Source organism: Haemorhous mexicanus, chromosome 29, assembly GCF_027477595.1.
Source record: "Haemorhous mexicanus isolate bHaeMex1 chromosome 29, bHaeMex1.pri, whole genome shotgun sequence".
In the NCBI taxonomy this organism is placed as follows: domain Eukaryota; kingdom Metazoa; phylum Chordata; class Aves; order Passeriformes; family Fringillidae; genus Haemorhous; species Haemorhous mexicanus.
In genome coordinates, this window is record NC_082369.1 from 5970405 (window position 1) to 5994713 (window position 24309).

General features: G+C 52.0%; 1 protein-coding gene and 1 long non-coding RNA gene across 3 annotated transcripts; both read right to left on the reverse strand.

Annotated features, from left to right (window-relative positions):
* Window positions 1–1298: 1298 nt before the first annotated feature.
* Window positions 1299–2512, reverse strand: LOC132339656 (uncharacterized). Its single transcript, XR_009489708.1, has 2 exons — window positions 2002–2512; window positions 1299–1539 (listed from the first exon to the last, which is right to left on the reverse strand). It is a non-coding gene; the product is annotated as an uncharacterized LOC132339656 (long non-coding RNA).
* Window positions 2513–5697: 3185 nt separating this feature from the next.
* On the reverse strand, window positions 5698–22724 carry KLHL26 (kelch like family member 26). 2 transcript variants are annotated; one of them, XM_059869766.1, is made up of 3 exons: window positions 22564–22724; window positions 11080–11262; window positions 5698–8485 (listed from the first exon to the last, which is right to left on the reverse strand). In XM_059869766.1, exons 1-3 carry the CDS (start codon window positions 22608–22610, stop codon window positions 6904–6906), a joined length of 1812 nt encoding a protein of 603 aa, XP_059725749.1. In that variant the 5' UTR covers window positions 22611–22724; the 3' UTR covers window positions 5698–6903. The 2 variants fall into 2 exon arrangements, with proteins under 2 accessions (XP_059725749.1, XP_059725750.1); XM_059869767.1 differs by lacking the exon at window positions 11080–11262 and having other exon boundaries at window positions 22564–22713.
* Window positions 22725–24309: the final 1585 nt, after the last annotated feature.

Consider the following 24309-nt stretch of genomic DNA (forward strand, 5'->3'; position numbering starts at 1 on the left):
ACTGCTCCATCTCACCTGAACTGCTCCTTCTCACCTGAATGGCTCCACCTCACCTGAACTGCTCCATCTCACCTGAACTGAGCTGCTTCATCGCACCTGACTGGCTCCACCTCACCTCACCTGAACTGCCCCATCTCACCTGAACTGCTCCTTCTCACCTGAAGGGCTCCATCTCCCCAGAACTGCTCCACCTCACCTGAACCCCCCTTCTCACCAGAACTGCCCCTGTCCACTCTGGGACCCCCCCACCCCTCCCAGCCGTGCTTGGGAAGAGATTTTGGGCGCTGAGACTCCGGAGCACACAAAGAACCCCCGGGGCCGGGGCTGCTGTGGCCACAGCTGCCAGAAATGTTCCTCCCCGGGCAGGTGAGGAGCTGCTGCTCGCTTTTCCCTCTTTTCCCGCCGGGTTTCATCCTCCAGAACCCCCTGCAGACAAAGCCCAGCTCCTCCCGGAGCTTTCCCAGGAAGGTGCGAGGCTCAGGGGCAGCCTCACATGAGCTGACTGCTCCTCTCTTTTTTCTGCCTGCAGACACAAAGATTTGGATCTTTCACACTTCCTACTTAATGTTCCTGTTGACATTCCCATTATCCTCGGAGAAGAATATCCTCAGAGTCCCCAGTTGTTTTGAACCGGGCTCCAAACCGTGCTTGGAGTAGGAAAACATTCTCTTGTTTCACTTGGAACTGGTGAAAATTTCTTTCATTTGGGATGGCCTCGTTTCCGGAGGGCAAATAAAAGCACCTGAACCACTCTCCCCTCCAAGAGCCCCCAAATCCACTCACACAGAAGGCTGGCTCGGCTCCCTGCACCATTCCCTCCAACCTTTGGGAACTTCCAGGGATGGAGCAGCCACAGCTGCTTGGGGAATTCCATTCCAGGACCCTCCCAGAGAAAGATTTCTTCCCAAAATCCCTCCTGAATTCCCTGCCAGGGTCCCTCTGACCCCCCGGGACTCAGGGCTGACACACAGAGGGCACCTCTGCCCATCCCGGGGTTAACCCTGCCCCTTTTCCATGGGGAAAACTGGAAAAACTCCGATTTTCCCCCTCAGAAAGCCCGAGCTCAGGCTTTTGGCAGCCTCCCCCTCACCTGCAAACCCCAAATGCTGCAAAAAGGAACAGCCCAGGCACGTTTCCTGCACCCCAGGGCAACCTTCCTCGGTGCAATTCAAACATTCCTGGGCAATCCAGCTGGAAACCCTCTGAAATTCAGCTCCTGGAGGGGCTGAATGCCAGCCTTGATCCTGGAGGGACTCACTCTGCATCCTCAGGAGGATCAAACACCACCCCAGGCCACAGCAGAGAAAAGAACTTTGCATTTAAAGCTAAATAATTGCCAGCTCTGCGGGCAGGCCCAGATGAACAGCCTGGTTACAAACATCATTTAACCACACAGAAAATCACTTTTGGTGCAGTTTGGAGATGAAATATATGAAAGGATCCATTCTGCTTTAGGTGCTCCTGATGTGGTGGCAGCCCTGGGACTTCAAAGGCTCCAGCTGGGTTGAGGGGCAGCCAGCAGCAGGCTGGGCTGGTGGCCTGCACAAACAAACCCCCCGAAAAAAAGAGATTTTCATTTCTTAAGAAGCCATATAAACCAGTCTGAGCTAATTACAGGGGCCTGGGTGTGAAAGAGCAACTGCAAAGCCTCAGGGACCCAGCCAAGAAGCTTTGATTTCTCCCTCCAGCTTGTAAAACCTTCTGAAAACTTTTGCCCTGGCAGCTTTTCTGCTTCCAGAGGATCCCAGAGTGGTGTGGCTTGGGTAAAAATCATCTGGGGGGGCACCTTCCACTACCCCAGGTTGCTCCAAGCCCCTCCAGCCCAGCCTTGGACACTCAGGGGTGGGAGCTGTCACCCTCCTCTTCCTCCTCAGCCTCTTCCTGAAGCTCTGGGGCTGATTTTGGGATGGGGATTTTGGGTGCAGCTCAAGCAGCAGCTGTTTCCCAGCAGAAAATCCCATTTTGTGCTGATTTTCTGGGTTGGAGCAGTCAGAAACGTACCTGCCCCACAAATGAAAGCTGGAACTCCTCCCCGGAGCTGAGTTAGGAACAGAGGAGTGCCAAAAAGAAGAAGTGCCTGTTCCTGGAGCTCAGAGAGGAGCTGGGAATGAGAAAATGAGAAACAGGAGTTGTGCAGGCTGCGGGATGCTGCTGTGCCCCCTCAGCACCAGCACCTCGGGGGATGTCTGGGGACATTTCTGGGCCCCCAGGTCTGTCACCAGCACGTCCTCTGAAAAATCCCCTCGCCAGATCTCGCCTCCTGGCAAGATGAGAAGCTTCAGCTTCTCCCTGTTTTGCTGCTCTGGAATGTGATTTGGAGAATTGCTCACCCAGCATGGGAATTGGTTTTAATTAGTGGCCAATCACAGCCAGCTGGGTCAGGCTCTGAGTCTGTCACGGGTTTTTATCATTCTTGTCCAGACTTCTGATGTCTCCTTTCTCTTTCTTTAGTGTAGTTTTAGTATAGCATCTTCATATAATAGAATATGATATGATATAAAATTATATATGATATGATATAATAAATATAATAGTATAATAAAATAAAATATAATAAATTATAATAAATATTATATAATATTATATTACATTATATTACATTATATTATATTATACTATATAATATAATATAATATAATATAATATAATATAATATAATATAATATAATATATATTATATATGATATTATATGGTATGATATAATATGATATATAATAATATATTATATTATATAAAATACTATAATATGATACTATATAATATTATATATTATATTATAATAATATTATATAATGTTACATTATAATATTTTACAATATAATATAAAATAATAATTATTTAATATATATTATCTATTATATAATGTATAATATATTACAATATTATTATATTGATATAATAATTTAATACAATATTATAATATAATATAATTATTATATATTATATTATATTATATTATATTATATTATATTATATTATATTATATTATATTATATTATATTATATTATATTATATTATATTATGTTATATTGCATTATATTATATTACAATATATTACATTATATTACAAGATATTACATTATATTATATATGTCATAATAGATATAATATATATCATAATACATAATAATAAAATAAATCAGCCTTCAGAGAACTTGGAGTCCTCCTCTCCCCCCTCATCCCGGGGACCCCAAGACCTCCAGAACCTTTATTAACCACACAGGTGGAACCCAGGGGAGCCGAGCAGAGCAGCCAGCTCTGCTCCCTCCCTCTCCCGACGTGCCAACACCCCCAGCCTGTGAATTCCTCCAGCCACATCCACTTTTCCTGCTCCTCCAGCCACCGGTGATGAAATCCCATTCATTTGGGCGAGCAACTGGAAGATTTATTGTAAATAAAGTTCTGCACATTACACAACTGGCTAAAAATCATAATTAGAGCTGCACTGGGGAACATGTTTTATTTATCCTGACAGTAGTCTGGCTCCAATAATCCTGCCGTGATAAATGTCCCGAAAGTTTGTGGAGTTGCAGCAGCTCCAGCCCTTATCACAGCCCTGGAAGTGGGAATTTCTGCCTGGGTTTGATGTGGCTCCCACAGCAGCACTCCAAACCAGCACCAGGCTAACTGGGAGCTGCTGGGAGCGCCTGAATCAAAGACCCTGAGGTTTCCCCACTGCTGCTGAAAACCTCGCGGGGCCGCGGCCACGTCGGAGCGAATTATCGGGGCTGGGGGCTAGGGGGAAGTGACAGAGGGATTGGGAGCAGGCAGAGCCCTGGGACAGGGTCAGTGACACCAGTAATGGGATGCAGACATTCCCCATCTCTCGCCGCTCTCCGCCCTGCCAAGACTCCCAGGGCTGCTTTATGGTTTTAAGCACAATTTCAGGCCCATAAAACATCAGAGGAGACGGGAATTATTATCCCAGGCCTGACAGGAGCCTCTGGAGGGACACAGGGGCTCTGTGCTGACGATGCTCCAGCTTCTCCTGCTCCCCATCTGCTCAGGGGCATTTCCAAATTTACCCCGTTCACCCCCAGGGTTTTTATGGCTGCTCCGAGAGCCATAAAGGACTCTGAGTGCAATCAAACATTTACCTGGCTTTGCTCCTTCCTCAGGAAACGAGGAGCCCAATCCACCTCCCTTCCATGGGGGGCATCCTGGGAAGTGTTTCCACACAATCTCATCTGAATTTATGGGGAAATCCTCCTGAAACCTCAATTATTGAAGGCACCAAAAGCACCAAACCCATTTGGGGTCAGAATATCAGAGAGGCTGTGCCACAACTCCATCCCCTGCACAGGGGTCAAGCAAAATTTATGATCCAAAATATTTATGGTCCACAAATATTTGGGTCTCTGCTAAATTTAGAGCGGCCAGAAGATTTCCAGCTCCTTTGATGAGAAATAATTATTTACTTTGCTATAAAAAGAACATTCCAGCAACAAAGAGCTGCAGTGCTCTGATCCAGAGACCTCCAGATTCTTTCCCAGCTCCTGCTCCTCAGTGGCAATCCCAGGCTGGCTTTGCTTCATGGCAGGCAATTGTTTAATAAATACAATTCCAGAAGGGCTTTGTGCATCCTCCTGTCTGTAAAACAACGCTTCCAACAGGAATGAATACCTGGATTACATTCATTTTTTGCAAGGCTGTCCTTAAAAGTGAGACCAAACAGGCTTTTCCATGTTTTCCAAGGATTTTCCTCTTTTCCCAACACACACACACACTTACCTGAGAAGCCTGAAGGGAAAAAAAAATAAAAAAAATAAAGTTTGGTTTCCTCCTCAGGAAGAGAATCCAGGGATGGGCTCCACATGGATCCCTGGGATGGGAGCCATGCTGCACATCCAGAAAAACTCAGGGATTAGAGAGCACCCAAACCACCCACTGCTGCCCCAGGAACTGAGGAAAAGCTCCAATGAAACAGGGAAGAACACTGAAATGCTGCAGAATCATGCAATTCCAGAGTGGATTGGGTTGGCAGGGACCTTGAAGCCCACCCGGTGCCACCCCTGCCATGGGGACACCTCCCGCTGTCCCAGGTGGCTCCAACCTGGCCTTGGGCACTGCAGGGATGCCACAGCTGCTCTGGGCACCTGTGCCAGGGGCTGCCCACCCTGCCAGGGAAGGATTTATCCCAAATACCCCACCTGGAGCCCCTCTCTGCCACTCTGGATGAAGGAAGGACACCCTCGGAGGGGGATGGAGCAGATCCTGCACGCAGGAAAGGCAGGAACACCTCCAGTGTCACCAACCTGAGAAATACCATTTTCACACACATGTGGAACCATTCAGCAAGGAAAATCCATTCTTCTGGAACTGTGAAGCCTGAACTGAGCAGCACTTCATCCTCTCAGCATCTCCTGTCTCTGCCAAACTCATCCCGGGCGTTTCTGGAGCCCAGGCCAGGCCAAAGGAACAGAGAAAAGGAGTCAGTGAAGTGCCTGAGAGCCCTCCAACTGCAGCATTCCACACTGCAACACCTCCTTTTCATCCATTTAGTGCTGGCAAACCAGCAAATGGAGAGGAACAGAGGAAATTCTGCGTGGCTTTTATCTGAAATTCAGAATGCCAGCACCCTGCGTGCTAGCCGGAGGTGCTCTGATCCCATGGATTCCAGAAAAATCCCTGAGCTGTGGAGTTCATGCTTCACACAGACCTCTCAAGGATTCATCAGGACACCAGACATTAGGAGTTGTCACTAAAGGTTGCAGCCCAGGATTTATTTCAGAGCAGAATGCAACAGCTTCTCTACAAAAGGAGACCGTGTGCATCCAAATCAAGCTGACACAGATACAAAACAAAGCCCTTGGAAACAGAATTCCTGATAAAAGCAGAGATTTTTGCAATTCATTCATCAAATTAAATAAGGAAAATGGCTTGGAGGAGAGGAAAGTTCAGGAAGTGTTCTGTGCAGTGAAGATTTCACAAAAATGACAGACCCATCTTAAACCAACCTCTCGATTTAAAATACCACCACAACAACAAAACCACATTTCCACTGGGACTCCCATCATTTCGGGATGCCAAGCAGCTCATCCACATGGCAGGGAAGAAAACCTTCCAGCTGCTGAAGGAGTAGCACCCACCTCCTTTACTGGAGGAAGAGTTGGGATGAAGGTGTTGGGAGAGGTGAAAACCCCGACCCAGAATCTGCAGGAGCTCTTGGCCTCGCTGATGGACGACTGCAGAGCTCTTATTGCCAGGCCAGACAAATTTTTGGCACTTCTAAACCCAAATAATCACGCCTGTTTATATATAATCAAGCTTTCACCATGGCTTTAGTGCTGCAAACTCTGCACGCCCCAATTAAGGGAGAATTTCTGCACTAGAGGAGCCGGAGGGGGCGAGGAGCTGCAGCGTGATCCAAGCAGTGAAGACCAGAGGTGTGCAGGGATAAATATTCCCTTTTTCAGGAAGGGAAAAAAAAAAGGAAAAGTCACCTTTGAAAAACAGGGATCTGCCTTCCCAATCCAAGCACCTGAGCTCTTGTAGCTCCCTCTGTCCTTTTATTGCTTCTGGAGGTCAGTGTGTTACACAGGTTTTGGTTTTTTTTTGTTTGTTTGTTTGCTAAAAAACCAACAAAGCGACGAACGATGATTTTTATTTTTGGAGCTATTGATAAAAACCCTCACCTGATCTCTTGGAAACAAGACCCCAGTGCTGAGTGACTCCTGAGCTGCCAGTGTTTGCAGTGCATGGCACCGTTAAAAATACGAAAAATTGGCAAAATGCACCCCCCGCCAAAAAAAAGGCTGAGAGAGGAGAGAAAAGCTTTTCCCAGCTGTAACATCTGCTCAGTCTGCCCTGCTGGCTGATGGAACCGGCTTGAGGGACTCCCCAGCAGGAACTTTCTGGAGCTGTTCTGTCCTTCCCTCTCCCCCAGCCGAGTCCCCCGGAGTCACCTCTGGCTCGTCACCTGCGGGAGGATGACGGGGGCACAGGCGATGCCAGCAAAAGACTCTGGGAAGTGCAAGTCCCTCTCCCACTCGTCCGTCTCGGTGTTGTAGACCTGCACGATGCTGGTCACGTTGTTCAGGTGCCAGTTGTAGCCCCCCACGATGTAAATCTTTTTTTCCAGGAGGCAACAGCCGGCCTCCGACTGCCCCGTGCGCATCGGGCTCACCGTGGTCCACTGGTCCGTCTCGGGGACGTAATATTCCACGGCCAGGACATCAAAACACCGATCCACGTGGTCCATGCGGCCTCCCAGGGCGTAAATCCTTCCGCTGGCACTGACCATGGCGTGCAGCACCCTGGGCTCGTTCATGGGCGTCTTAAACTCCCACTGATCGGCGGCGGGGTCATAGCAGTGCAGGGCCTTCTTGTCCTCCACGGAGATGCCGTAGCCCCCCGAGATGTAGAGCTTGTCACCCACCGTGGCCCCGGCGTGGCCCCACGTCCTGCGCTTCAGGGAGCACACGTAGCTCCACTCGTTGTCCTTGGGGCAGTACTTCTCCACCGAGGCCAGGCTGCCCGAGCGGTTGCGGCCGCCCGTGGCGTAAACCATCCCTCGCAGGACGTTGAGCTGGAACTGGATCCTGCTCTCCTGCATGGCCTGGATGCGAAGCCACTGGTTGAGGTGGGGGTCGTAGCGGTAGGAAACGTCCACGGCGCCCTCCCCGCTGCGGTACTGCAGCTGCTGCCCTCCTACCAGGTAGACGAAGTTGTCCAGCACGGCCACGCAGGAATGGCTGCTGCCCACCTCCATCTCGGTCAGCTCGCGGAACTGGCGCCCGCCGGCGTCGGGCAGGCAGAAGACCTTGGAGCTGACGGTGCGGTCGTTGTCGGTGTAGGGCGTGCCGCCGAAGGTGACGAGGGACAGCACGTCCGAGCGGATGGCCGTGCGCGGCGACTGCATCTCGTGCTGCCGGAAGGGCAGGATCTGGTAGTTGAAGGCCTCCAGCAGGTACTGGCGGCACAGCACGTCCTCCACCATGATGTCCAGGGTCTGCACGCTGTCCACCAGCTCCGAGGACTTCATGAGCGGGAAGCGGATGTGGCAGAGCACCTGGCTGGCGCTGGCGCGGCGCGCGGGCTCAAACTGCAGCCAGCGCACGGCGGCGCGGAACAGCTCGATCTCGCTGCAGCTCTTGAGCTTGTTGCTCTGCAGGAAGAACACCAGGCGCTCCAGGGGCAGGTGGAGGAAATCCTCCTCCTCGGAGATCTGCAGGAAGTGCCTGAAGGTGAAGGCGTCCACGGATTCCTTGAGGGAGGCCAGGCTGAAGGTGGTGGCCATCTGGCCGATGTTGAGGCACGTCTCCACGCTCATGGCCGACTTGAGGAACTCCTCGCACAGCTCCACCACCGGCACCATCTGCAGGAAGACGGCGGCTCCCAGCACGTCCTGGATGCAGTCGAGGTCCAGGGTGACCTCGGCGCTGTAGGCGAAGTCGATGATGTGCTTCAGGCCCTTGGCGGACACGCCTTTGAGCTCGATCACGTCCTGGCTGGCTTCTCTCATCCCGCCCGTGAACATGGCCCTGCAGGTCAGCAACACAAACAGAAAAATCCCCCCCTGCTTCAGCAAGAGATGCAGCACCTCGGAATTGGGTTTTATTTAACACTCTGATTCTCTCGGGTTGGGGAAGGGGGGAATAAATCAAGGCTAAATCTCTACGAGCCAGGAGAAATGAGAGTGTGCAATGACTTACATAAGGCTTGCATAAACAGTGCACTGAGGAGGAATATTCAGCAACTGGAGAAGTTTTTCAATCCCGCTGGCAGCGGGAATAGGAGCAGACCACAGGACCAAGCTCCAGGAAGAGGCAGAGCTGCCAGAGCGGGGAGTGAACAATTCTGGACACCAACAAATCCAACCAAAAAGGATCCCACAGGATCTGCGGCAGCAGAGACTTGCAGCTGTACCCTGAAGGGGTTTAGGTTGAAGATTTGGGGGCACAAGGAAGGAACACACCTGTGGTGGGAGGCCAGGGATTCCTGGCAGCAAGACCTTCGGGCCCTGTGATCCTGTTACCGCGCAGGGAACTACGAAATGGCTCAAAAATTGCAGGTGCAACACATCTCATGAACAGCTTTGGTCTTCCAGCAGAACCTCCCCTCCAAGGCTCCCTCCCAAGGCCTGGAAAAATGGGAGCTGCAGCCCCTGCAGCAGGGGGCTGACAGGCAATTAAACAAAAATGGGGGGAAAAGGCTCAGTTACAGCACAGCTGCGAGCACATCGCTCGCCCAGGCCACGCAGAGCTCAGGCCCTGGATCACCTCCTGGGGAGGCTCCTCAATTCCACAGGAAGCACATTCCACACCGAGCCCTGCGAGGCTGCAGCTCCCAGCGCCGGGGGCGGGATGGGGACGGGGCTGCACTTGTGGGGCTTGGGCCCTTTTTGCCCCTTTGGGCCATTCCCAGCCCATTCCAAGAGGGTTTTGTTGCCCAGGGGTGGCTGGGGATGGAGGTTTGCACCCTGTGGTGCTCAAGGAGCAGTGGCAGATCAGTTGTGGGTCGGGCAAAGTCAGAGCAGGTGACATGGAGTGACACGGGGTGACAGGGAGTGTCACCACTCCCTGTCACTGCACACACATCCCAGCAATCCATGAAATGTCACACAAAAGGTCTGAAAACTGCACTTTTTGGGCTGGTTTTTTTTCCACCTGCTCTTTTCCATGGGAAAGGTAAACCCGTGGTGTCACCAGAGCTGCCTGTGCCGACTCCAAGGTGAGAGTCAGCCCCAAAAAATGCTGAGCAGACCCTGCATGGACACAGGAATAAAGGAATATCTTGGGAACGCTGTCAAAAGACAGGAGTTCCAAGTTTCCTGTCCAAACCAGGCTAGAAAACCTGCTGCCTTCCAGCATAAACCCAAGAAATCCTAAATGACCTCAATAAGGAAATATCTGCACGTGAGATCAGCCTGCTGTAACCCAGTGACCAGGAACGCTGTTCCCAATTATTTGTCCATGCAGCAGATGAGAGCATTCTGCAGAAATCCCAGCACATCCCCTGTCCCAGCCCTGATCCCTCGCCCCAGAGGACACCCAGCCACGTGTGTGCTCCTGCACCAGCTGAGCAGGGAGAGGAAAGCCTTTATCGTTGCCATGCTGAAGACAAATCATCCACTAGAATGCAATTCCCTTCCAAAGTGTTATGGTTCTAAAATGCTGATTATATAAATGCCTCAATTTCACTCTTTTCCCTCCCCCTTCCCGCAGAAAAAAAAAACCAAAAACCACAGAGTGTTTTCAAAAACTGGATTATTCTGCTGTTGTTCCCCAGGACAACCTTCTGGAGCACCACTGAAGTTCTGAGGAGGAACCCACTCAGCAATTAGATTCTGACAGTGAAACCACCCTGGCAGTGGCCCTGCACCCAGCAGGGAGGAACAAACCAGTGCCATCAGCATCTGGGGAGAGCAGCTCCAGGATGAATTGTGTGCCTGCTCAGTTTGGAGCTCCCATCCCTGGAGGTGTCCAAGGAATTCCTGGACATGGCACTCAGTGCTCTGGGCTGGTGACAAGGTTGAACTTGATGACCTTGGAGATCTTTTCCAACCTCAACCACAATTCTGTGATTCTGGGACAGAGGCAAGATGGATGGAACTCCTATTTTCACTCAGGACTGAATTTCCTGCCCTGCAATTGACTCCCTCTGCATTAATCTGGCTGCAGGAACTCCTCAAAGTGCTTCAGTTTTCAGCCCAGACCTTCTGGGACCACACGTGGTGCTCTCAGCCCAGGGGCAGGGAGCCCCACAGACAGAGCAGAGGTGGCTGAAGAGAACAGGAGGATGGGATGCCTCATTTTGGAGCCTCACTGCCACTTCCAAATCAGCTCAAGTGGCCCCAACAGCAAAAGCAGCACCAACACCTGCCCAGGTGGGGTCAAAACCTGATCTTGGGGCTCCTGCCTCGGCCCAGCAGCTGCAGCTGAACAAACCTGAGTGCAGAGGGACTGATCCTGAACCTCTACCTGCCTGCAGGACACCCGTGGAGCAAACCAAATCTCCAAAGGCTTCTATAGGGTGGGACTTTTGGGGTGTGGTGGGGAGGTCAGGGCGGGGAGGATGAGACAACAGCAAACCCACAGGAAAGGTGAAAGTGCCTGCTTCCCTATGGGATTCTCACCTGAAATAGTCACTGCAGGCAGCCAAGACAACTTTATGAACCTGAAACACTTCATTATTTATAGTGAGGATGACATCAAGCAGCTGAGCCTGGGCTCGGAGCGAGGCCAGTCCCTGCAGCAGCGTGGTGCTGTGGCCAGGAGCAGAGAACGTGCATTTCAGGGTGCTGTTCTTGTCAGCCATGCTAAAAACAGAACAAGAGAGACAGGCTGGTTTGAAATGAACACAGAATGTCAGATACCCACCCAGCCAGATGGGGACACACGGGAACTGGCACCAGCTGGAAGGCAAATTCCCACCTCAACAGCCACCCAGAGAACGCCTCGAGCTCCCTTCTCCCAGCACAAAACACTTCCACGTTTTCCAGACATCCTCTGGCACTGCTGACAACCCTGCAGCACACATGGGGCTCCAGACACCACCCAGACATCTCCTGGGGCCACAACCTCCAAGGAATGTTGGTGTCTCCAGGCTGGGCTGCCCCAGAGTCCACCCTGACCTCCACTTCAACCACGGCACCGAGGCACAGTCGCTGCTTCTCCTCACCACCTTCCCTGCCTGCAGCTGCTGGATTCCCTGCTCTGCCAGCCCCATTTGATCCTTCCCTTCTGCCTGACCCCCAGGAGAGGAGCAAAAAGCAAAATATTGCACAGCACTGGCTGCCCTGAATACCGTCAGCTGTTGGAGCTGCATTGTCAACAGTCCCCTCCCAGCATAAACATCTCCCTGCTTTTCCCAGTGCCTCTCACACGTGTTCCCCAGCAGCATCCCGGGATCTGCCTGCCCTCAGATGCACTTGTCAGTGGGAACAGCAGGAGCCCTGCTCCAGGAGAACAGCCTGGGGGATGCTCTGCAAAGAGCAGGACCCACTGCAGGATTCCCTGAGCCCGCTCGTGGGAAATGCCAAATTCATTTGTGAAATTTAATCCAGCTCTGACCGACTTTTCAGGATGGAGATCCTGTGTGCTCCTGGGGAGAAAACACAGGGATCAATATTCAGGATGTTTCCAGGAGCATCCTGCTGCTTGGCCCCTGTGTTTTTGAGGAATGTTTCATGGAAAACGTGACCTCAATAAAAAATCCCAAGGAGATTATCCTGAGTCTGGGAAGGTGTGTGAGCTGCTCCCAAATCCACAGTGGGAGAGTGCACTTAGGCCTGCACTTAGAGGGAATTATCATCACTATTATTATTATTATTGTTATTTAGGTGGAATAAAGCAAGGGAGCCAAAAAGGAGTAGGCTGGGTTGAGTAATCCCAGGGTTTGCTCCAACCCTCCTCCCTCAGAACTCCCTGGAACAACAACAGCCACACACAATGGACCAAAGGAGCCGGCGAGGTCAGGGAAGAGTCAGGGAGATGGGATAACAAAAAAAGGGGATGTAAACAATCCTCAAACAATGAGGGACAAGGGACAGGGCTCGCTCCTATCGGGTTGCAATTTCCTGCAAGCTTTAGGGAGAGGGAGCCAGGGGAAATCTGGGATGTCCATCAGAGCACTGGGAGCTCTGGAGCTCGCTGGGATGCACAAAGCAAACCTTGGCAGGCTGGTTCGAGCTCCTCAGGCTTGGGAATGCACCTCAAAATCCATGGGAGCTCCTACTGGGATGGCTGGTGGTGCTCAGCTGGGGTAGGGTGGTCTGAAACCCCCACCCTAAAATCACAGCACTCTAAAGAGCCTCAGAGCAGAGCGTGGAGTATTCCTCGCTGGAATAAAAAGGATTAGCAAAAAGGCAGCTGCTGACAGGACCTTTATCCACACTCTGCAAGCCAAGAAATGTCTGTCCACTCTGCCTCTTCCCGAGGAAAAAAGAGGGAAGAGATTGGACCAACCCCTTTCCCTCTGCTCTCTGGAACCTGGATTTGCTGGGGGAGGAAGGAGGAAAGGTCCAGCAGCAGCACTAAAGGCACAGCTCCAGGCTGGACAGGTAAAATCCACAGGGACGGATCCAGCAGGAGCCCAAAGTCCTGAGTTTGTTGTCACTTTGTCACACTCCATCTCTGCAGGAGTCTCCTCATGGGAATTTTCCTCAATTTTTTTTGGTATTTTTGGTATTGATTTCAAACATTCCTCTTCCCAGCCTTGGGGTTCATCCCTATGGGAATGCTGTCCCTGGATCCACAGGCAGCACAGGTTCAAACAAGGAGAGTCACCTGCACAAATATTCCTTTTTTTTCCCTTTTCCTCAATTCACTTTTAGAGGATTAGCTCAGGGCATGTTGGCCCATCTGTGTGGAATAAAGGTGTTTGGATGTGGGATTCATTTCAACAGGTAATGGAACAGCTACTCCAGGAAAAACTCAGTGTTCTGGCTCCCTTGTCTATTTACAGGGATAAAATAAAAGGATCCAATGATTACACAATACCCTGAAGGAGGAAAAAAACCAAAGTAAAACAAAAGAAAAGCCTCGCTAATGTCCAGTAAAAAATAAAAAAACCCAAAGAATTTTAAGGAGGAAAAAAAAAAACCCAAAAGGATTTTAAGGAGGGGGAAAAAAAAAGCTGGAAACAAAACAAAATCCACACAAAGCATGAAAAATCAAATAAGGGATTTATGGAAAACAAAGGGGGAGGAGGAGAGGTGAGAGAACAGCACCAAGAGGTGTTTGCTCTGCGGGGAGAAAAAAGGGATTTGTGATAAGAGCAGGCTTGGCTGGGCATGGGAGCACGCCTGAATCCACGGCCTTGGCTCCCACCCCAGCACGGGGAATGGAGGAAGAAGAGGAGCAGCAGTTGGATGCCAGAGAGTGAAAAATAAATATATAAAACCCCAGAGCACAAAAGGAAGCCTTGAACATGTGAGAGCGCCTTTGTGAGGCTGTCGCTATCTCATCCCAGATCTCCAAATGCCGTGTACTTGTTGCTTAACAATTTGTAACAGCAGGAACAGCCTGGAAGACAAAACTTGGGAAGAGTTTTGTCTCCTCCTCCTCGCAGCTCAGAAGCCTTTCAGCAAACAGGGAGAAAGTGTTTATTCCTCTGCTTCCCTTTCCTCGCCAGGCAGGGCTGGAGAGCTTCTGGAATTTTCCTTGGGATGCTCATCTTTGTCCTCAAAAAGATGGAGTTTCACGGGGGTTTCCGTGGGCAGAGAGTCCTTCAACAGCTCGGCTCGGAGCGGGGTCGGGCGTGGGGCTGCACCCGAATTTCTCCGTTGGAAAAACGCAGGACACAAAAATCACACCCACAACAGAGACCCCAACACCCCACGGCAGAGACCCCAACACCCTGCCACCAGCAGGGCCTCTCTGGTGGCTCTATGGCCACAAAGGTGCCTTTGCAGAACGGGATTCCCACTTTCCATATGGGAACAGCTGTCAAAGGGATCTTTATATCCATGGCACGCACGGCGGGGGCAGCTGGAATCTGACAGCAGCGAGCCAGGAGGGCGATGCCTTTTGGGCAGCAGCCTCAGAGGCTCTGGGAACATCCCTGGGAACATCCCTGGGAACATCCCTGGTACCCCAGTTGCAGCCAGGGACCAAGTAATGGGATTGAGGATTTGTCTCCAGCCGCTGCTCTGCAGCCAGATTGCTTCCAATCCTCTGCGCTCAGGATAGAGCTCAGCGTGGGGGAAACCAACCCTGGGCTGAACCCTGGCGCTGGGGAGGGCGTGGAGGTGTCCCAGGGAGGGTTAAGGGAGTGGTTGCAGGCAGGGAAGGCAAACAGGGCCAGAAATCCTCCTGCTGCTGCACCCAGAGAGGAGCCCTCACCCCCGGCTCACCGAGCTCACGCATTTCCCAGCAAGGAACGCTCGGGTTTTGACCAAAACCAGATGCAGAGAGGAGGCACCTGGACACCCCAGAGGCCTCTGAAGCGGAGATGTTGAGGGCCACACTTCAAGAATCAGCTCAGGCACAAAGAACATCCCAAGAACAAGCGGCCCCTGGCGCTGCCTCCTCCGTTCCCCACGGCGTCACGTGGAAGCCGAGATGAGTTTCGAGCTAATGAATCATTTTTACCAAATCTGTGCTGATGATTAAAAACATCAAAGCTGGAATTAAAGGCTTACCAAGCATGAGTTCATATTTCAGCATGTTTGCAACCACTGCTTGAGTACAAGTGGAGAGAATTAGAGCAGGACAGATTGTAACATTTTAGTGATTGAATTAAGGGAGAAAAATCTGCCTGTCGTGTTCCTCCTCTTCTTTTACAACATGGAAGGAAGGGCACTTTGGTGCTCTCCATCCCAGCTCAGCATCCCCACATTTTCCCACTTTTTGGGCAGGTGGTGCTGGGTAATTTTTCATCCAGGAGAAACTGGAGGGGGTTTGGCAGGATTCCTGAGCAGGGCAAACTTCCAACAGCCAAACTCTTCCATAAGCGCCAGCTCCAGAGGTGGGACCCTGCAGGGAACGGCTGGGGGACAGGAGGGGAAGGGGGAAAAGCAGCAGAATGTGTGGAAAAGCACCAGGTATGGAGTGGCACAGCTTTTCCAAGGCTAAACAAAAAGAGCTGGCATTGCAAAATAGCCAGCAAGGCACCTGCAAGGGATTTTTTGTGGTGAGAGAAGCAGAACTCCCATAAAGCTGGAGAGTAACTTTATTTAGAACATAAGGTATGAATATTAAGGACTTTCTTTAGGAACCTTTGACAGGCAGCATTATAGATATTTTAATAATGCAAATCATTTAATGCCTTTAGTTTCATGCCCAAGTAAAAAAACACATTTAGATTCTGATTTTTAAACTACAATTAAGACACTTAAAATCAAAACAAAAGTCAAACTCCCTCAGATAAGTCACTGGTAGCCATGGTGACTGTAATATTTCAGATCCTGAGGCTTTATATCACATGCCCAAATGATGAAAATGAGTTTTCAGCACTTCACACTCACAAATGCTACGTTAGGGCAGAAAGGCTGAGCCCTTCCCTGCGGATTTGCTGCTTCCCAGACTCTCATTTGGGATTTGGGGAGAATATTCCTGTGGCCTTTGCATCCCTCTAAGAAGACACAGCGAGGAGTTTCCTTGGAAGTTTGGGGGCAAGGAAGATGAGGCACAAAAATACCTGCCCTGTTAACCTACTTCTGCTCCCAACAGCACTCACAGCGTTTCCTGGCCAAATTAGAGAACCACAAGAAGCACTTAATGATCAGCAACTAATTAAATATTAACACTCTGAATGAAGGGGATGTTTTCCAGCGAAACAAAATCATCCTCAAGAAAGATACGGGCCCAAAAAAAAAAGTGTTTAATCGATTTCTTTGTTCCCTTTTCCAACTCCTTCCCTTAATTTCTCCCATTTCCCTCCTCTGCCTCCGCTCATTTTCCACTCCTGACACCACCTCTTTCATCAAAGTAATAAATAAAAGGAGAGAGCCTGAGACTAATATCGCTGTTTAAAAGTGACTGGCAATTTGCAGGGCTCAAATAAAGAGATTACAAATGGGGCTGAGTTTCAGGAGTGATACTTTGAGTGAAAATAATGGACCTCTGGAAAACGCCTCAAGTGCAACAGCAAAGTTTGAAAAGTCTCCAGCCTCAAAATTTAAGGGAATTTATTGTTTGGCAAAGGGAGAGCAAAGAAACAATTCACTATTTAAGAGAGAAAAAGGACAAAGCCCAGCAAACAAAGCTTTTTTTTAGTTGTGTTTCAGGGCCCCAGAGGCTGGTTCCTCCTCCAGCAGCCGGACTGGTCAGCACTGGCAGGGGACTGGGCACTGCTGTGCTCCCACACTGACCACTGCCGGCCAGCCCAGGCCTGACTCAGCCCTGCAACTTCATCAAAACAGCAATTAAAGCTGGATTTCACAGAAGCCAGGAGGCACCTGGTTCATTTTCCAGCGCTTTCTGTCTCAGGTCCTGCTGTTCTCCTGATTTCTTTATCTGCATCCCATTTCCTCCAGGCTGGAACCAAGGACACCCTGGAGCCCAAAGGTAAAGCAGCAAGAAGCTTTTCAATTTATTTATTTGTTAAATATTACTTTTTTAATGCCTTTAGAAGTTTCAGACATTTCCAAAATCTCTGTTTTTCTTTTCTTCTGAGCCGGGCTCGCTCGGGGCCCAGCAGACACACACGAATTTTATTCTGCTCCCAGGCATCAATCAGGAGGTTGTTTGCAAGCCAAAGGAGGTGGGATTTTGGTTTCTGCACTAATAAAACTGGATGGCTGTCAAAAAGCTGCCTGGCCTGGTAAAACAGAGCAGCAAAAAAGTGGAGGGTGAAAGATGTGAACATGTTCAACTCTGCCACCGCCCGGGGTTCCGACGTGAGGCTCTGGGCAGGACATGCTGTACCCAGGAAAAATTCTGGGGGGGAAGAAAAACAAAAAAAACCAAAAGCAACAAAAAAAAAAAAAAAAAAAAAAAAAAAAAAAAAAAAACCAGAATCAGATTTTTTTAATGTTTCTGTCACAGAGCCAGAGGCATCTTTGTGCTGGTGCAGTGGGAAAAGCAGTTTGGTGTTGGTTCTTCAGCAGCCAGAAGGACCAGTGGACTCTCAGGTGAGAGGTCCATGAGCTCAGGTTTGGACACCAGGGCTTGGAGGGGCAAAAATGTCACAGTGAGATTAATGACAAGGATTTGCCATTTCTCTTTTTTCATATTTAGAGCTACCACAGAGGGTTTTGTCCTGTACTGGGCTTTTCCTCAGTCCCAGCTGAGAGGTGACAGCTGGAGAGGTGACACTCATCACCACCCATCCCTGCCCTGTCACCACTTTGACTGAAAACGGGAAGATGCTCCCCCAGCCCACAAACTTGATGATTATTGTTTGTCAGCTCCAAACCTAATCCCTCTGAGCAAGGAGCAAACAGAGCAAACACAAAAATCACTCGGAGCATGGCAAACACAAAAATCGCTGTGGCAGGCACAGGCAGTGTGACAGCAGTGACAGAGCCAGGCACACAGGGACCTCAGAGCGTGGAGTTTACAACCCATAAAATCCATGTACACCCCAAGCTGGGGCTTGTTACACACTCAATACTCCCTGACAGCTCTGCCTTAAACACTGCACATTTCCCCACCTTTCTCCAGTGCAAAAAGTGAAATTAGAGCGGTGCCACGTCCAAACCAACCCAAAAATCCGAGCTGTGCCCTGCTGATGGAACAGCCCGAGGGAGCAGCGGGTGCTCCGGAGCCTCTCCCAGCAGTGCAAAGGCCGGGAGGCACCTAGTGGTGTCGGGAAGCACAGCAGAGCCACCAAGGCCACCCCAAAAGTGTCACCTGGGCCACGCAGGCACTGCTGGACACTGCCCTCGTGCCCTGCGCCCGCTCCAGTGCCACCTTGCCAGCTCTGGGAGCCGAGCTGATCTATGGCATGGTGTCCATCCCCAAATCTGCCAGGACCTGCCACCCCTGGGAGCCCAGCAGAGCTGATCCATGGCATGGTGTCCAGCCCAAAATCTGCCAGGACCTGCCACCTCTGGGAGCTGAGCTGATCCATGGCATGATGTCCATCCCAAAATCTGCCAGGACCTGCCACCTTTGGGAGCCCAGCTGAGCTGATCCATGGCATGATGTCCACCCCAAAATCTGCCAGGACCTGCCAGCCCTGGGAGCCCTGCAGAGCTGATTCATGGCATGATGTCCAGCCAAAAATCTGCCAGGACCTGCCTGGGCTCTGCACAGGTCAGTGACCTCTGGGTCACCTTCCCTGTGGGGACAGCCCGTGCCAGCTCTGCCAGCAGCTCTGGCAGGGTCCCCAGTGCAAGGAGAGCACTCCCCACTTTGTCCCACACCTCCATCCCACTCCACACCTGGGGAGAAGTCAGGAAAGTTCCAGCTTTTCCCGAGGTCCCGGGAGCAGAGCTTGTGCCAGGCTCTTTGTGCAGCAGGATTGCACAGCCCGGGCAGTGTGGCAATAGAGCAGGAGCAGGTACGTGCAGAGCAGGTGCTCCTCTCCCCTCCCTGCACCTCCACCCTCCAGATCAGAGCCTGGCAGCTGCCAGGGAGCTCAAGCAAATGCAACACAAAGTGATGGAACAGCACAGAGCAGCAGCAAACAAAGAGCCCCATGCCTTCCATGGAAATGAAGGAATTGGTGTTTTCCAGCATTCAGCATCAAATTCCACTCAAATCTGCTTGCAGCCCGTTCCTCTCCTGACCTGAGCCCTCTGCACTCCGGTTTGTCCCCATCACAACATCGTTTTCTCTCCCAGCTCCACAGGCAGCTCTGTCTTGCACGGGCTTTCTGCCACCCTGCCCTGAACAGAGCCCCCCAAGGCCACCAGAACAGCTCTTCTTAAAGATCCCGAATTTCTGTGCAACTCCAGCATTTCTAAATAAATGAGAAAGTGGGAGAGACACTTTAACCACGTCCTGCTGTGCAAGGCTCCTCCTTGCAAAGCCACACAACACTCAGAGGTGGGACAGGAACCTGTAAAGCATCCCCCAAGTTTACTTTTGGTCTAAATAAAACCCCCAGCTCAGGACTCTCCCAACACTGCAAGAGCAGGCAGCAGTTATTTTTACAGTGATTCAGTTCGAGCATAAACATTTACACCACGTCTACCAGATCTAACAACTAAATCTGTCTGAAACTTGCCATGTGGCAGAGGATAGATCATAGAAACCCCACAAAAACTCCACTTCAGCTCCAAAAGGGAAAAAATACCAAGCCTGATTGAAGGGCGAAGCTGTAGGAGATGACAGGAACACCAAAGCAAGGCAGGCTCCCAGCCCCTCTCTTCCCCCCTTTGTGGTTTTACTCCATCCCCCTGGACATTTCTCTCCTTCCCACCACTTTCTCAGAAGGAATAAAGTTTGGGGAGCTCAGGTCAGCATTCCCCCAGATATTTGTGAGAAGACCTTGCCTGTTCATCCTGGTTTTCACAGCTTCAGTGAGTGCTTCAAGGGATTACTCCCAATTAATTCCTCAGCAGCTCTCTGGACACCTCAATTAATTCCCATGGAAAGGCCTGCAAAGGGACATTCTCTCCAGCATCTGGGATGATGTTTTTTTCCCAGATTTTTGTGACCCTGCTTTGCACAGCCCCACCTCACCAAGGCTGCAGCAATGATGGCTCAAGCACAGAAGCTTCTCCTGCTGAGAGGGTCCCAAAAGGTTCCAAGTTTCCTCTCCCCCATGCCAAAGCACATCCCCCAGTGCTGCAGAGTGAATTCTGCAGCCTGAAACTCTCCTTCTACATGATAAAGAGGGCTGGGAGTAAAATATGAAACCTAATTTTAAGTCATGAAATTCTACCCAAGGAGGAAGAGAGGAGAGGAAAAAAAAAAAACCCACCCAAACCTCAAGTTTATTTCAAAATAGAAGATTGGGGCAATTTGCTTTTCAATGCCCAGGAGTGGCTTTATCTTGTGTCTTTTGTCCCCACGGTCTGGCACAGCCTGTTGTGTGTTGGATGAAAGGGCAGGAGCCCAGCAGAGAAGTGAATTTTCCTGCTCCGGGGCAGCCCCGCAGCTCCCGGGCAAGGTAGCAATTCCAAAGATGGAAATTCTGCCCGTGGTGTTGGAGCTGCAGTGCACCATCCAAATGGCATGTGTGAAAGAGCCCCGAGCCTCTGTCCTCCTGCCTCAGAGGGCAAAGAAAAAGTGCAAAAAGTCACTTAAACAAGGAATCATTGCTGACAGGGAATGCCCTCGGAATCCTCCTCATGCTCCACAGCACATCCAAAGTCCTCCATCAGGTTTCTCCTCGTATTTCCCCAATAAATCCACCTTCAAACAAGTAAAAAAACCCTTTAAACTGCCGACCAACAAGAAGCAGGATCCAAACTTGAACGGGCTTTGCTTTAAAATTAACAAAGAAAATAAACACGCAGCGATAGGGAACATGACGGAGCTGCAGCTCGGGGGAATAAAACTGCTGCAGCTCCAGCCTGGGTGATTTATCACAGCCCTGAAACAAATGACTTCCATTTCTCACTCCTGCACACCCAGGGAACTCCCAAGTGCCAGGGGAGAAGTGCTACCAACACCTGGAGTGAGAAGTGCTGGGATTCCTGTCTGAGAAAGGAAAGGGAGGTGCAGAGGGATAAAATGAGATGCTGCAGGTGACACAGCACGGAGCTTCACAGAGCACAGATGGTTATTAGGGGGAAAAAACAGAATATATCTATAGGTGAGGATTCAGAGAGGCTTCTGCAGACTGAGCAATGCCTGGGAGAGCTTCCCCTCCACGGCGTGACACACACGGGTGGTTATCTCAGGAGGCAGCGCTGGAAGCTGAGGATAAATGGTGCTTTGAAGAGAAGTGACAGCCAGACAGCACCAGCAAAACATCCCCGAGACAGACAGCACAACTGCCCCAGACAGACAGACAGACAGCACAACTGCCCCAGACAGACAGCACAACTGCCCGAGGACCATCCGACACAAAGCCAGGATGGTGAGACAGGGAAACCCTGGGAACAGAAACTCCTCCGTGAGCAGGTACCACCTGCAACACCCAGAGCATCACCCTGACAGGTACCACAAAACCGTGACAGGTACCACATCACCCTGACAGGTACCACAACACCGTGACAGGTACCACATCACCCTGACAGGTATCACATCACCCTGACAGGTACCACCTGCCCGGTGCTCCCTTCAAAGCCTGAGTAACCCTCCCAAAATCAGGGACTGGGGGTCTGCAGGCACAGCAAAGGAGATGGGGGGGCAGCAGAATGGGCCTGAACCACCAAAAATTGGGTGTCTCTGGAAGTGATACACCTGGTGTCTCTATAAACCCACAGAGCTGGTGGCTCCACAGACCTGACCCAAGGTGGGACTCACTGGGTGAATTCACTGTCTGGATTCACTGTAAGGATTCATTGTCTGGATTCACTGTAAGGATTCACTATAGGATTCACTGTAAGGATTCACTGTAAGGATTCACTGTAAGGATTCACTATAGGATTCACTACAGGATTCACTGTAAGGATTCACTATAGGATTCACAGTGTGGATTCACTGTAAGGATTCACTGTAGGATTCACTGTCTGGATCCACTGTCTGGATTCACTACAGGATTCACAGTCTGGATTCACTGTCTGGATTCACAGTCTGGATTCACTGTCTGGATTCACAGTCTGGATTCACTGTAAGGATTCACTATAGGATTCACTGTAGGATTCACAGTGTGGATTCACTGTCTGGATTCACTGTAGGATTCACTATAGGATTCACTGTAAGGATTCACTACAGGATTCACAGTGTGGATTCACTGTAAGGATTCACTATAGGATTCACACTATTTTCTGCTTCAGAGCTTCCCCCAAACCTCAGCCTCCCTCCTCACACACCCCACGAGCAGCAGCGTCGCTGCTCATCGTTCCCTTCCCGCGGGGCCCGCTCAGGACAATCCCCGCCCCGGGTACACCGAGCACCGGGTACACCGGGCACCGAGCACTGGGTACACCGGGCACCGAGCACCGGGCACCGGGCACCGGGCCGTGCTGCCGCCCGCCAGCGCCCCCGGGCAGCGGCTCTCGGTGCGGCCAGGCCGGCGCTCGGTGCGGCCGGGCCCGGGGGAGGCGCGGAGCCCCGCGGGCCGACGGGGCCCGGCCCCGCTGCCCGGCCTAGGCCGCGCCGGCCCCGCTCACCTGCTCGGCCGCTCCGCGCCGAACTCGGCCCCGCCGGACTCCGCCATCGCCGAGCGCCGCCGCCGCCGCCGCCGGTGCCGCGGGGGAAGCAGCGGGGCCGCCGCGTTAAAGGCGCAGCAGCGGCGGGGACCGGGAGCCGCGGGCTCCGCTGCGAGCCCGCCGGGCCTGGCGCCGCCCCGCCGCCACCGCCGTGTCACCGCCCCGCGGAGAGCGGGGCTGGCACCTCTGCCCGGGGATGGGGGCTGGCACCTCCCTGCAGGGCTGGGCGGCTGGCAGCTGCCCCCGGGGTGGGGGATTGGGGGCTGGCACCTGCCCCCGGGGTGGGGGATTGGGGGCTGTCACCTCTGTCCTGGGCTGGGGGACCGGGGGCTGTCACCTCTGTCCTGGGCTGGGGGACCGGGGGCTGTCACCTCACTGCAGGGCTGGGGGATTGGGGGCTGTCACCTCTGTCCTGGGCTGGGGGATTGGGGGCTGGCACCTGTCCCCAGGGCTGGGGGATTGGGGGCTGTCACCTCCCTCCAATGCTGGGGGATTGGGGGCTGTCACCTCCCTGCAGAGCTGGGGGACCAGGGGCTGTCACCTCCCTGCAGGGCTGGGGGATTGGGGACTGTCACCTCTGTCCTGGGCTGGGGGATTGGGGGCTGTCACCTCCCTCCAGAGCTGGGAGATTGGGGGCTGTCACCTCCCTGCAGAGCTGGGGGACCAGGGGCTGTCACCTCACTGCAGGGCTGGGGGATTGGGGGCTGTCACCTCCCTCCAGAGCTGGGAGATTGGGGGCTGTCACCTCCCCGTGGCCAAGGGGATCGGGGGTCTGTCAGCCCCCAAACTGCGGGGATCAGGACTCTGTCACCCCCTCGAGTGAGGACTTGGAGGGTCTGTCACTGCCTCCTGGCTGGGAGGATTTGAGGTTCTGTCCCCGAGATGTCCCAGGAGATGTCACCGCCCTGCAGCTGCGGGTCGCAGGGCTCTGTCACCACCTCACAGGCCACCAGCTCCTTCCCTCCGAGCATCATCCAGGTGATGTCCTTCTTTCCTGCAGCCTGGAAATCCCAGCCCTTCCCTCGGGATTCCACCTGCGGACCCGCTCAGCATCACCTGCGGGACATCTGCAGCCAGCCAGGACTGCGGGGACAGCCCTGGTAGGGGACAAAACCTCCTGCCAGGCCACCTGGGCGGACCTGGAGCGCGATTTTTGGCCAGCAGCCGCGCGTGCAGGAGCAGCAGTACCCTCCAGAGGGTGCAGTCCTGTCGCCGGAGCTCCCTGCGCGTCCCGGTGCCAAACCCGCCTCCGTCCCTACACATGGTCGGCATCCGAGCCCTCCCGGCTCTCCCCAAAGCCACCGAGGCCACGCGGGGTCCGTGTAATTCCTAAAGCCGGCTCGCATCTGCTCGAGGGGGCATTCCAGGCATCAGTGGGAATCAGGAAATTATTCATAGCGCCGGCCCTGCCAACGGCCGGGGGTAGATTTCTTTGATTTCCCATGCTCGGTGTCCACATCTGTAGAAGGGAAAGGGGGGAATTCGTACATGAGAATAAACGCGCTCGGAAAGCCGTGAAAACTCCCTTTCAAGTCAGCCTGATGAAAACTTCATGTTCTGGAGCTCTTTGCTTCAAGGGGAGCAATCTGTTTCGAAGAGGAAAAGCTGTGTATTTTTCTTATTTAAACCTCCTAAATCTGCTGGAGCATTAAAAATATTTGGCATTTCCACAGCACATTTCATTCCCAGCTCCGAATGCGTTTTGCA